Source organism: Miniopterus schreibersii (assembly GCF_964146895.1).
Source record: "Miniopterus schreibersii genome assembly, chromosome: 21".
Lineage (NCBI taxonomy): Eukaryota > Metazoa > Chordata > Mammalia > Chiroptera > Miniopteridae > Miniopterus > Miniopterus schreibersii.
The window spans coordinates 10,735,356-10,750,278 of record NC_138123.1 but is presented as its reverse complement, the minus strand read 5'-3'; the positions used below and the strand labels follow the sequence as shown (position 1 = coordinate 10,750,278).

The following is a 14,923-nucleotide window of genomic DNA, read 5'->3' as shown; positions in this document are numbered from 1 at the left end:
TTTCCCTTGACAAGTCCTTCCCTGACCCTCCACCCCTCCTCGATGGCTTCCCTCCACTCTGAACCCCCACAGACTCGAGCAATTCAGCATTTAGCAATATACCACCTTACATTCCCCCTTAATTCTTTCATGCGTGAAACTTTGCTCTCATGTTTGGAAACTGTACTACGGCTAAAATACTTGTTGGTTTGACACCTTACTGAGCAAACTCTGAACAGACATCCTGAAACTCGATACACAGGCATTCTCACTTTATGTTTAGGTTGGAATGATTATTAACATTTAAATTTCTAGCAGTATTATGAGGGGAGAATGTATGGCTTACACCAATAGTCATCAGACCTCAAGTAACATTCACACGATCTTTGGATTTAATGTCTATTCATTTAGATACAGTCTGAGTATATATTCTGTCCTTGACCTGTGCTGCACTTAATAGTCCTTTGATTATATGATGATAATTCTTTGCATATTAGGTTCTTTCCATATGAGAACTACGTGCTTTGCAATTAACGCTGGAGAAAATTTTGCTCAGTGAGGATCTCCAGTGCTGCAAATGAAAGGTTGAGCTTTCAAATTGTCATTTTTTTGTTCACATGGTAAAATCTGACCTTGTATCAATAATTCCCCAAACCTCCAGCTAGAGAGAGAGGCCATGCTCTAAGTTTGTTCCACATCACAGGCTAGAGACACAACTGTAAGCCCAGCCTCATAACTTTCCTTTCTGACTCTCCCTGGCCCGAGCATCTTAAATCAACTCTACTCCTTTCTCTACAGAGTGCTGTTTACAGGGGAAAAATGGGACTGGCTCAGAAAAATAATGTGTGTGTGATTTTCCTAAGAAAATGTTTCAAAGAAGAAATTTGAAAACAAACAACTACCTAAATTATTTCTTTGCAACAAAATGTGACAAAGGGGAGTTAGGACAAAATCTTATGTTTACCCAGAAAGCACAACCGTTTCCCTGGGAACAGGCTGAGCCATTACACAAACGATATGAGTTAGTAGAAATCTGAACTAAAGAATAAATGAGATAGAAAAAAAATGACTAATTGGGATGCAAGCATGTTCTGTGGTAGCCAATAATACAAACGTATTTGAAAACCATGCAATGTGAAAATCATGGTATTTGAAGAGAAGCGATGGAAGGACGGCTGTGGGACTGTGGCCGTGCCAAGCTGCCACCCAGGTTCTGGGGACACTGGGTGCACTGGGTGTTTGTTTCGGTGTCTGCTGCTCAGAGTCGGTGGAAGGGACAGGAGGGGGAGGGAAGGGACATGACGCATTTAAGTGCAGCCATGAGGCCCCAGGGAAGTTGACACAAGTACAGGCAGGCCTCGTTTCATTGCGTCCTCTCTCTAGGCCTCACAGATGTTGCCTTTTGCACAAATTGAAGACCTCCTACCAGCAAAAAGACCACAACTCGCTTCCCTGCGGAGGCCTGGGGCCAAGCCTGCGCTCTCCCCAGGCTGCGTGCGCGGTCCTGTCTTCAGCCTTTGAGCCATGGCTCTCTGTTCGTCTTTGTTGTGATTTGGTTCTGTCTCCTTCCCCCACGGTTCTCCTGCCCTGCTCTCAGCGCCCTGCTTCCCTCCTCCTGTGCCTGCTCGTATCTCAATAAACACGGCCTTTCCCAGGGGAGAGGCCCCAGTGCACTCAGGTGAATGAACCGAGGCTTATAAAGGAACCGAGTCTCGGAAACAAGAAAGGCCACTAGATTACTACCCATGTCACCTTACCTGAGGACTTTCTCACCAGACTGATTTCTCTGTAAAGAAAGGGGCATTTTCCATGCTAAGTGCAGAATGAAACAAGGAAGGATGGACAACAGAAATTATTTTATGGAATCAAATTATGATATATTATACACATGTATCTATATGTTATATAATATATATCATACGTACAATATTTCAGTGGCCTGTGCTTTTTTATGATTTTGTAAAATCAGATGATTGAATCTAGATTCTCCTAGATTCAAATGTCAGCTCTAGTGCTTACTAAAAGTATCACCTAGGGCTAGTAATAGCTTCCCTGAACTTTACTTATCTTTGTAAGGACACTAATATGTAAAAGAATATCTCTAAAGAGCTAATATTGGTTGAATGCCAAGCACATGGTAAGCGTTCCATAAATGCCAATAGTTGCTATAGTTGTTATACCAAAACTCATTTACGCACCGGAGCCCGAGCTGTCATTTAACATTTCCTGTTTTCCTTTCAACATGAGAGATAAAACTAAAATCCAGGTTTCTTTTCCACCTGTATATACTCTCTTTACTATTTCAGATAGGCTTTGAAAAATATTAAATTTAAATATGGGACTGTCCAATGTTCCCAAAATCAACTTTTTAAAAAAAACATCTTTAGTTTTATTTATTTTTTTAATACTTTATTAAATTTACTGGGGTGACAATAGTCAATATGAACATATAGGTTGCCGGTGTGGGTTTCTATGTTACAAGAAAGTACAACTATTCATCTTCAGAAATTTATTGCACTGTGTGCCCACCACCCAAAGCCATATCTTCTCCCGTCACCATATATTAAGACCCTCTTCACCCCCCACCCCCTTCCTCTGGCAACCATCACACACTGCTATTTGTGTCCACGAGTTTCAATTTTATATCCCACATATGAAATCATATGGTTCTTAGCTTTTTCTGAATTTTTAAAATTAAATTTATTGGGTTGTATTGGTTAATAAGATTATATGTTTTAAGTATACATTTCCATGATACATGCTCTGTACATTGCATTGTGTGTCCACCACCCAAAGTCAAATCATCTTCCATCACCCATATATTTGGCCCCTTTTACCCTTTGCACCCACCCTTCCCTCTGGTAACCACCATACCCTTGTCTGTGTCTATGAGTCAGTTTTATATCCCACATATGAGTGAGATCGTATGGTTCTTAGCCTTTTCTGACTAATGTATTTCGCTTAGCGTGATATTCTCAAGGTCCATCCACGTTTTTGCAAGTGGCAGTACTTCATGTTTTCTTATGGCTCAGTAGTAGTCCACAGTATATATGTCCCACATCTTTGTCCGACGCTCTATCGAAGGACCCTTCAGTTGTTCCCATGGACCACCGTGAGTAATGCTGCGATGAACATAAGGCTGTGTATATCTGTGCGAATAAATGTTTAAACCAAATAACAAAACTTAAACTGAGAGTGTGTTTGGACTCTGGAGAAATCTGAAAATTATGTTCAATTTCCTGGTACTACTCCATTCTGAAGCCCATCTAAGCTCGTAATAGACAACAAAGCAGAGTTGCCATCTTTCTAGTGCTCCCCACTGAGATAAAAGCATCGTACAGAGCTGGATGCCAACAGAGCAAATAATGAGATGTGTGCTCTTTCCACTGCCAATAAATTGAGAAAGTGAAATTTGTTGTGGATGTAATTGAATGTCCGGGACATCAGCTGTCCTATGAGAAGTCATTAACATTTGCTGAGTGTCTATATGTGCCAGACACTGTGTCCTACAGAGGATACAAACTGAAATGCGAGATTTCTTTTCTTCTCAAAGGTGCCACAGCCTTTGGTAAGAATCATATCACATATCCATTGAGGACAAAATGTCAGGTAAAATAAATTCCATGAAGAAAAACACAGCGCTAGGAAAATCCAAAGGTAGGAATGATTAATATAGGCTGGTCTGGATGAGACTGGGATAGGAGTAAGGTTGGGACAGTTCTCTATCCTAAAATTACTGGGAGGTGGATATTGGAAGTCCTTCTACTTATGTTCCAAGAGAGAGAGGCATGAAGGGAAGACCAGATGGTGTCATCAAGACATAAAGGCTGTGCAAAAAGGGAGATTACACATGCACCTGGAAGATGCTGTGCACTAATTTATTATTTCATAAAGCACATCCAGACTAGCAATTCAGTCATCAAGACTCATTCATTCCTGGGGGTAATGAGGGCTTTAGTGCATCCTAAGTAAATCTCTACCTCTAGGGCTAATTTCCATCTCTCAAAAGAAACCAACATTAATGTATTAATTCAAAGAAGTAAAGCTCCACTTTAATAGGTTCTTCTTTAGCAACCTCTCATTTCTAGGATTTTAGACAACCATTCACTAACGAACAGGTCTTGTTGCTTTAAAGCAAAGTCAACATTTGTGAGAAACAATCTCCATAGTAGATTTCGACAAAATGAAAATTTCCTATGTCAGCATCAGTTAAATCTCCCAGGAAAAATCTGCAAAATTGCCTCTGACTTTCATTAATTTCTTCTTTCAGTAATGGAGCAGATGGCACAACCCACTGAGTATTGACATTATAATAATGAAGATATTCGTTAAGAAAGTCAAAATGTGATTTATTTAAGAAAAATAATCAATATCAATATGAAATGATCTTAAGTTCAAATGGTAAGATATGAAAAGAGCAATTAACAAGCCTGTATCTCACTAGAAGATTTCAGTTTGATATGTATAGTTGTTTGTAGGGAAGACTACAAGATACAACATAGTAAAGAGTGTTAAGGGCTATAAGGCACCTTGAAAATATGGAGAACGATTATGATTTGATGAAAGTTATAGAAATTCAACAAGTATCTTTTGAGAACCTGCTAAGAAAACAAGGTGCCAGATGCTACAGAGCATGCAACATAGGTAATTCCTAGTTCTTGCAACAACAGATTAACTATCTGGGCCTAATCTGAGCCTCTTGAGGTGGTAATAAAAGCCATAATATTAACTGTAATATCTATAATAATTTCCCATTTATTTCTTTTTGTGTGTGTGCCACAAAACAGAAATATTGAATGGCCTGGTGACGTTAACATCAAGAAGTAAGAATAGAGCCCAAATATCCCATTATTTTGTTTCACCTCTGGTGCGTTAATTATTTATAGTTATATAACCCTTTTCAAACTAGTATTTGTATTTTTAACACATGACCAGTAATGAGTTCTACCTTTTTAATTACTTAGATTATAGAAACTACCAATGTCTTTTTTATGTCCTAAAGCTGCCTTTTCAAGGGATGCCCCATTACTGAATATTTTCAAACTCTGTTGACCTTGAGGTTGGATTAAAAAAAAAAAAAAAAGGCATGAAATGGTTCTAATTCTGATGAGTTTATATTCATTTGGTTTTAAATATGGGCAGGACAGTTTTCTATTTCTATCCAGTTTCTTCCCATGTTATACTGACCACCTTACTTGAGACCTCATGTGGTCTTGATCCATGGAGCACAACAGAGCAGTGACCTCAGGAACTAGCCTATTGGTTACTCTTTGGGTCCTTTCATGGGTCTTAACTATTAGTGCTGAACCTGTCCTCCCAAAACCAAACTTTACATATTTTTTAATAAATATATTACTTTCTATGTGGTTAACTTATCTTTTTAAAAAAATACGTAAAGAGAGAGAGGGAAACCTTGATTGGTTGCCTCCCACATGCACCCTTATGGCGAACCAAACTTGAAACCTGGGCATGTGCCCTGACCAGGAATCGAACCGGCGGCCTTTCGGTGCACACAGGAGAAGCTCAACCAACAGAGCCACATCAGCCACGGCTAAATTTATCTTTTTGATAACTTTCTGGACCCTGAATTCACATATCCTGGTGTTTTCATCTTTTGATATATTTTTTTTCTTTCTTGGCTTGGTTTATTGCTTTTTAGTACAATTTGGCATCATCTGTAAATCTCAAGAGTCCAGAGATGCCTATAAAGATAACATTTAAATGCTAAGATAAAACTCAGCACCAGCGGGGATTTCCCAGACTTCCAAAAATTGTTTGTTTATGACTGCACTGTTTTCTGCCTTTTTATATTGCTCCTTAACAATGCCAAAATAGTCCCAACTCCCCAGGCTGCCATGTACAGTCCTTTTTTGTAGAAATACAGTAATGGTTTTTGGAAATTCTGAATAAAGTGCATCGATTGCCTTTTTCCCCAAAGTCCCCAAAAGAAGTTACAGTATTAGTGAGGCTCAATATTTCTTTGTAGATCCTTTACAACGTGTTTATGCATCCACCTTGCAATTACCTCTGGATCCTGTCAGACTCCCAGGCAGCAACGGGAGAACTTGAAGTTCACTTCAAGGCTCCTGGAGTCTCTTCCAGAGAGCTCCTTACAGAAAGAAATCCAGTATTCTGTAGGCACGGTGACATTTTTCCAGTAAATTATGTATTTTGGCCCACTGTTCATGATTTACGCTTGAATTCTGTTCATATTCTTAAGTACAACTATTCATCTTCAGAAATTTATTTATAGCTGTGGGTCATACAACAGTAAGATGACTCAGATGTGTTGGGAAGTCCTGCCTCCAGCAAAGATGCCATGAGGAGGAGCCACAATGTCCTGAGTAAAAGATAGGGGAATGGAACTGTTCCAAAAAAACCAACAGCTGGTAGTCAGAGAGGACTCTCATTTGTAGACTTTGATAGAAATATTTATGTATTTGGACACGATTTTCCCTCTCTTGGAATGGAGTTATTTAGAAGACAAAATCAATTCCAATCCAAATAATATTTACTTAAAATATAAAATAGTAGCCTTGCCGGGCGTGGCTCAGCGGTTGAGCATCAACCTAGGATCCAGGAGATAGGGTTTGATTCCCAGGCAGGGCAAGTGCCAGGGTTGTGGGTTCGATCCCCAGTCGGGGGCGTGCAGGAGGCAGCAGATTAATGACACTCTCATCATTGATGTTTCTATCTCTGTCTCCCCCTTTCCCTTCCTCTCTCTGAAATCAATAAAAACATATATTTTTTAAAAAATACACACACACACACACATATATAAAATAGTAAATTTAGATGCTTAGAAAACATCACAGGAAGCAGCACCACCACCCACAGCTGGTCTGAAGAAGAAAACAGTTCCTGGGCCTAGTCTGCAAAGCTATAAAGAAAGCAAATGCTAAAATCAAAGCATTCAAATACTCCTGAATTTTGACTGTTTCGTCTAACATTCTGGTGAACATAAAACGAGCAAGCGCTTGCTTTTCACCTTGATCAGATCAGATTGATTCAACCACATTTGAAAATAAGTTATTTCTCTACAAATACAGTGAGAGCCCAATAAACAGCTAACCTTATCATTCCTCAATAGCATTTAGCTATTAGAAAGATAATTATCTAGAACCTCTGCCAGAGAGTCCCAGGGGCTGAGATTAGAATTCTTTACTCTTCCTAATCAGTTCATGTTGCTATTTCACAAGAAGAAAAGAATGACAAGCAGCGGAGGGTCAGGAATCTGTGGCAGCTGAGACAACTGAAATCTCTATTTGATTATGTGATGGTTCAGCTTCTCCTCTCGCTCCCCAGCGCGGTTCACTGCGTAGTTACCATATTTCGGCTGCCTTACCACTTCATCAGAGAGGTGTGTCAGGAAGAGGAAAAAAAAGGACTGTTTTTTGTGGGGGTTTATTGTGTGTTTGTTTATTGGCAAACATTCATGCCTCTTGTAGATCTAGTTAACATTTGTTTTCTCCCAGAAATGATTTCATTTTTATTGAGCTTTAAGAACTGCCAATATATTTAAGACACTTCTTTTCCTATGGACTGCTCATAAATTTCCCTTCGGCATTCTTGACTTTTCTTTGGGAGAGCATACAAACAAATACGATAAGCATCATTTTTGCCAAAAGACTTTAGGATTGTTTTCAAAAGCAATCTATTTTTCTCTGAATTTCTGTAAGACCCGTGATAGCCATTCCAAGGGCAGATGGAAATATTTCATAGTAAGATGTCACTTTCAGAAAGGAGCATCTTTAGACTCTTAGAAGCACCTTAGAATTACCTAGTCTTAGAGTCTCCAAAGAAAATATAGCCCACCTTATTTATTCTTACTGTCTTAAAATTGACTCCAAAAATAATCAGGTTTAAGTCATGTAAGGCATCTTGAAAGCTGTTCTCAAAAGCATTTAGGTATAAAATATGTACTATTGAAACTTGCGTTGGCCCAGTTCGTATCACCAAGCTCGTTCACTTTCCTTCTCACCTGTGCAGCGACCCACAAGATAAGATTAAGTCTACATAGATCATCTCTCCACGACACTAATAAATATCCATACAGCCCTCAGAGTAATAAAAGACAAGAGGCAGGACACACTTAAATTATTACATTGAAAGGCAACTTGATTTTTAAGCCCATATATGCTGTTCAGGTTTCATGTACATGGGTGAAAACGACAAGGCATCACAGGGCCCACAAATTCTGCTCCTCCTAATTGAGGACCAACTTAGGCGAGAAATCGTTTTAAGTTGCAAAAGAAAAGTAGCAAAGAGATTCAGCTCCATAATTACCAACGCTCTTGGGATGGAGAACCTTCTCAAACTAATAAAACATAAAAAAAAAGACCTATATGAAATATAGGAACGGCTGACTAGAACTCCCTACTAATTTCTATTTCTCTCGTTAACAGTGCTTAGTGGTTTGGAGTACGCACCAGCTTCTTTGGTTCCTAAAAATTCATGCCCTAAGTCCAATCTTCAAACACATCAAATAACCCATTTTATTTGATAGCTGCCACAGGCAGTCCCTTCTGATCTCAGTGGGCTGCTTCACAAGCACGGTATAATTCAATTTTAATGTAAACCTACGCCATTCACAAAGAACCAAAAAGAGAATTCTGGTTTATTTCCTGCTGTGGCTTACATGAGAAACACAGTAATTTCCCAGTCAATCCATTGAAGGGCATGAAACTCATCCAATAGGTGAAACTCATCCAGTTATTTCACCATGATCTAGAATAATCGAAATATTGAATGTCCAAATAGGAGAACACCCAAATACTCTGAAGAATCGTGGAGCGTCAGGCCAGTAAACTAGTTTCATTTTCATTTCAGTTAATTTGCAGGGAGTGGGGCTGTGGTGGTGGATATTTCTAGAGATACTACCTGAGGTTTGATGAGTGTATTTAAGAAAGGAAACTGGGGTAGACCTGAGTTGAGGGGGTCTAAGCTGAGCAGAGGGGGAAAGGGAAGGAAGCACTCCAAACAGAAAAAACAGCACAGTGGAGGCGTTGCATAAGTTTAATATACTGGAGTTCAGAGAGTAGGTCTGGGCCAGAGGTACACCCGTGAAGGGTGCACCGAGACATGATTAACTCTTTGCGGTCGTTTGTCTACTCTCAGCCCCCAAAGCTTTTTTACCATTCCGGTCGTATGTCTGCTCTCAGCCACCACAGCAAGGAACCGTACGAATCTTAACTCTATTCATTCATGTATCAGTTCATAATTTCTCTGAAAGCTCTTAATTCCGACCAGTATGACACCCATGTCCAAATTTAATATGACCGCAAAGGGTTAAAGCTGTAGGCATGGATGGCATTGGCTGGGGGGAAATACAGTAAGATTTCCATCGATGACTCTAGTCATCTTGTGAATAGTCTAGTGTAATCTCTTCCAGTAATCCTTTCCCACATTTTCCTCTCCTCACTGCTCTGAAATACAGAACTTATAAGAAAACTTGGAAATCATCAGGTCTAACCTCCACATTTTCTCAAGGTCATGCATAGCCTCAGAGATCAAACAGACCAAGCTCAGGTCTTTCTGACAAGTGCTCCAGAGCTTCCACCTGGAGGAGGGATGTGTTGGGAGACAAAGGTAAGTGTTCCCAGGACTCAGAATCCCATAGATTCTGATTCATGCTCACTTGTCACCCTCAACCAACGAACAGCCCTTACGAAGGAACCTGTGGTGGTGCAGAAAAGGGACTGGATCTTGGACAGATTTGGTTTAAATAGTAGTAAGTTGTGTAACATTAGACCAAAATTTGAACTCTTTGACCCTCCATTTCCTTCTCTAAGAAATAGAGATAAACAATAATGGCCTTGAAGTATAGGAAGGAATTAAATGAATATATTAAAAGCCAATGACTAGGCTCCCAAATTACTAATACTTTCCTCCAAAGTAAGAAATATATAGAGTGGGATAAAAGTAGGTTTACAGTTGTTTGTATGGAAAATAATACAATAATTAATAAATAATAGTACAAGTATAAACTCTGTGTTTAGCACACTCACAATTATAAATCTACTTTTGCTCCACCCTGTATATATCATATATAATATAAAAGTAATTGTTATTATAATTGTTATATATAAGTAATCGCTATTTTAATATATATAATCAAAATAACAAGCCCTTATTAAAAATACTTTTATTATTAAAAAGAAAATCCCTATGACTGAGTTAAACTCTTAAAACACTAAATATTGAAAAAGCAATTTTTTCTCTCATTAGGTTTTAAAGCCTATTTATTTTATGTTTATACACTTACACTCTATAAAGTATCCATGACTGTAAATCAACAAAAAAATCTAAACCCAAATAATATTCAATATTCTTATTACGTAATATATTTTCTACAAATGAAGCAACCTGCCCCCTCCCGTATTTCAACATCTTGTTAAGCAACTGAAAACCTCTGTTGTCAGTTTTAATTCACTCGAATACGCATGTAGCTGGGGTAAATGTTATAGCTGTAAATTGTCCCCAAAGATGGACCAAAGGCCACACAAATGTAAAAGTGGTCATTTCCTCTTTTATCCACAAGCTTCAGGGCTCCATCTGAACGTGGGTCTGCTCTGCTTCTATTCAGAGCTTAAATACGAAGGCTTTTCAGCTGATACAAGTGCCACCGTTTGCTTTACTGAAGATTTTCAGATGAAAGATGACTGAATATTGTTAAGTCACAGGATATGAATTTCAGGGCAACCGCTATCATGTAGGAATAGGACGTGTGGGTTTCATCCAGGGGAAATCCTCAGCAAGATCTGAAAATATTATATTTTTAGCTCTATAGTTATTTTTCCCCACTATGAGGATACGATTGTATAAAAACTGCATGAACACTTTAATAAAAAATCTCATGCAGTAATATATGAACTTCATCTCTCATGTTATGCTGTGGGGGAGAGCTTCAGTTCAAAGGCAGCCTAGAGCTCCACTGGAAAGGTGAAGATTCTGGGCAAAACAACCCAACACGCAGCAGACCCTTCTCAGATTCTCCTTCCAGACTGAGTCCTGCTCCGAAACAGGACTGGAAGCAATTTATAATTTCCATCTTCCTCTCTCCCTCCCTCTCACGCACACACACGATGCCAAATTGAAACCACAGCGATGAAAGACAGGCAGAACACCAATTAGAAGGGAAAGGAAGGTGGGGATGTCAGGGATGAGTCAGGCGACAAAATACGAATGAAACGTTAAATTTGGCAATGAACTTCCTAGAGATGAGAAGACAACGGAAAAGGAAAATACAGGTTACACATTTCTTGTCGCTTTTGCAAAGGAAAACGTCGAATTTATCTTCAGAGACCAAACGTTCTTAGTGTTTTATTTTAGAATAAATGCATTTCATGGGTCCTCTCAGAAGCAACCCAGAGAATATGAAGTGAGTATCTGTGCTTGTAACTTTGGTAAAGTTAAAAATAGGCCTATGATCATGCCTCTGCCTACTCTAAAGGCTTCTATATCATTGTACCCAAACCTCACAGAGGTGTTTCTTTAGGGGGGTCAGTACATGTCATTCATGTTGTAGGTTGCAGATCTGATTATAAAGTAAAAGTGTCGAAATAGTTCTGCTCTTACAACTGACTTTTTTAACCTCTGGGAACAGAACTCACCTCAGTCCATCACACCAGTGGAACATTTAGTCCCAACGTCTAATAAGCTATTTCCCCACCAAAATGAAATATTAGCCCTCCAACGCAGTGCAGTAACTGGAACATAGTGGGAATCTGATCAGCGTTTTTCAACTCAACAGAAAACCTAAAGGTAAATATACTTAGCCTGCCTCCAAGACCAGCAGGTGCCGATCCCCTATGTTCTTTATCAGCTTAAACATGCCGAATCCCTGGCTGCATCCCAGTGCCAATGAATTAAAATATCTGTGGTTAAGGTTTGTAAAATTTGCATTCCGAAGGACTACCGCTGAATCTGTTGCAGATGTAGGAAAGTTTGAGACGGAAGAAGGAACTGGAGAGCAGAGCAGAACCAAGGGTCGATGTTTCAGGGCGGAGGCCTGAAGGAGAGGAGGAATCCCAGGGGACACTGGCACAGGTTCCACCACTGTGCCCTGAAGACAAGAGACGGGGGCTGCAAGCCTTAGTCCCCCCCACACACACTCTTAACTGAGGTTCAGGAAACTCAACAGCAGCTCAGGGGAGAGAGAGCCAATGGACGAAGCTCTGGTCAGCATCCACCACTGATCGAAGAGCAATGAATTTCTCAAACCCCAACATGTGGGCCTCCTTATTTGCATTTATTATTAATTATTAGTCCTAGTTATTATGCTCTTGCCAGGGCCAGAGACCTCCTGTTCACTGGTCCTCTTTCAATCCTGATCATGAGGAAGCATCACAACTCTTTGTTCATGAAGGCCATCAAGCACCATCCACTCCCCATGCTCAGCAGCAGACTCCTTACTCTTGTTACTTGTCACTCACGACAAGGCTTTCGTTGGTCTTACCTCGCCTTTTCTCTTAGCCGTGAGAGCCCAGGTACTGGCCTGCCTGAGTCCCCACAGGGTGGGCCTCAGGAAGCCAGAGCACAGACTTCTAACTTATTAGTACCCATTTTCTCTTGGGTTTCTCTAGTCACTTCCAGTCACACTCGTGGGGTTTCCGTAGTTGTGATCATGAGTCTTTTATCTCACATCCACCCAATTAAAAAACAAACACCAAGCAGGAGTTGGGTGATGTCTTCTTTTATCCTGGGCGCCCAGTCATTCATCAAATCCTCATGCTCTTTCCTCTCTGTCGCTTCCTCCTCACATATCAGAATCTTGGCATCCAAACTATTCCTAGAAGAACCTTATACCGATGATGGAGACAATGGCCTTTACTGAATGTCAACTGATCCCGAACACTTTCATCATAACATTCTCTGCAAAAATTTTAAATGTCTCTGCATTTCCCCATACATCAGAATTAGATTCTTTTGGTTGGCTCTCAAAGACCCTCATCATCTGACTCAACTCTACTTGTCCCTGTCTACCTGCCTGGTTCTCTGTAGTTTGGTCACTCGAAGCTCCACCCTTGAATTGATAGAACGGCCCATTATTGAAATTTTGCTCATCACTGATCTTCAGGAACCTTTTCCTGGCTCCTCACTGATTCTTTTCACCCTCCTAACTTCTATATACAATCGACATCACATTTGTCCCATACATTTTATTCTAATACTGTTTTCTGTTATTTCACATTTGTCATTATGTCCTTGCAACTAGAGTAGGATCATGAGTTTTGCTTCTTTGTTTTATTACCATTTCAAGTGTTAAATATGGCACTAGCATTTTATATGCAGTTACTGAAGAGTGAGTTGGAGAGTTTTAATAGTGAGAAGCTAGAAGGGAGTTTAAATAGGGCTGGGAAAGATCTGGACAAAAGAGAGCCATAGCGAATACCAACTTACCAGAGAAGACGCTAGGAATCTTGGAAAGGAAGCTCTTGACAGTTCGAATGGGAATCCCATTCTTTTCATCCTGCATGCGAGCTATGACGTCTTCCATCTAAACACCAGAAACAAAATAATTAAAGCCTTTCAAAAGCTGAACCTTTTCAGGAAAGTCGCTTCCCGTAACAATCGCGTATGCCGGCTTTGACCAACTAAGACAGTGAGATATCTGTGCCTTGCTAGACTTTGTCACATCGATATTTTCGGGTTGGTTAAAACATGCTGGAGAAAACAGCAGGACAGTGGCCAGGTCGGGCTCCGTGAACCTGCTAAGAGGAGCTTTGAGTAATGCCTCTCTTGTGGGTACACATTCTTTGGCAGTAAAGGTTCAGATAAGAGAGTCCTTCTTTGTGAAGCTGTCAGAAATCACTGTCACAGCAACATTCGCACTTCATTAATATTATTATCTCTACTGAACTTACTGAGAAAGAAAACAGAAGCCTTAAAAACAAATGTTCGGATTTCCTCTTCAGCAAGAGAGGTTCTGCGTTTTGGTTTAGGAAAAACTTCTAAAAACTGTCTGGAGACACAAGACTGATTGCCAGCAACTGCTGTTTCTCTTCCTCGGGCATGTACTGGGATGGGATGTGAAGCACACATGTGCACACACACGCACACACATGCACACACACACAGAAATGACTAACACCACAGCCTTCTGCCCATGTAGTGAATTCCGCTGCATCTTCCTCTTAATCTAGTTAGTATGTTCACTTGTGCTTTTGAAAAACTGGCGCAGCTGAAAGGGCTGTTTCACAAAGTCTAATGTGGAGCTTAGTTCTCAACAAAATTCATTCAAGTCACAGCCTCAGACTTTCCTTATGTGCATCTAACCCTGCAGTACGTGTGTTTTAGGGTGGAACTCAACATCGCTCATTCATTATTCATTCCCGACACAGTTGCTGCTCACCTCCTGCAGGCCGGACTCACCCCTGGGCACTCGGGCTATGAAAATAAATAGTATACAGCTCCTGCCCTCAAAAAGCTCAGCAAATACTGAAAACAAGGGTAGAACTCGAGTACGGTTTATAGTTTCGTTAACAGTGTTGCAGCCATGTCAGTTTCCCATTTTTTATAATGATGCTATAATTATATAAGACGTTAACATTAAGGAAAGTTGAGTTAAAAGACATACGGGAATTGTCTGTACTACTTTTGAACCTTTTCGAAAAGTCTGAAATTCTTTCCAAATAAGGTAAAAATCACAAACACTGATAGCAATTAATTACCTATCAAATTGCCATCAGCACAGCTTCAGAATGGTTTTGAACTGAGGAAGCTGACTTGCCTGGGTAACTACTCATTAGCGTGAGAAATAGCTGGGGACGTGGAAGGACAGGTTTTAGGAGAGTATAGGGCTGAGTTATTCTCAGCCCTTCTCATGATCACCCATTACTTTGAGTAAGGTAAGTAACCTCTCTGGGGCCGTTTCCTCATCTGTAAAGCAGTGACATACTTCTAACTCCTCCACAATGTTTATGAAGTTGGGTTGGGACTGGGA

The 14,923-nt window shown here is 40.1% G+C and overlaps 1 protein-coding gene across 5 annotated transcripts in view; it reads right to left on the bottom strand.

Moving 5' to 3' along the window:
• Positions 1-14,923, bottom strand: part of RGS7 (regulator of G protein signaling 7) — a 241,075-nt gene that overhangs the window by 106,311 nt on the left and 119,841 nt on the right. For 4 of the 5 annotated variants that reach the window (XM_081123838.1, XM_081123840.1, XM_081123839.1 and 1 more), the window contains exon 3: positions 13,381-13,477. The exons of the other annotated variant lie outside the window; for it this stretch is intronic. In XM_081123838.1, the coding sequence (XP_080979964.1) occupies positions 13,381-13,477 (97 nt within the window). The remainder of the gene's footprint in view (positions 1-13,380; positions 13,478-14,923) is intronic. 5 annotated transcript variants of the gene reach the window in all.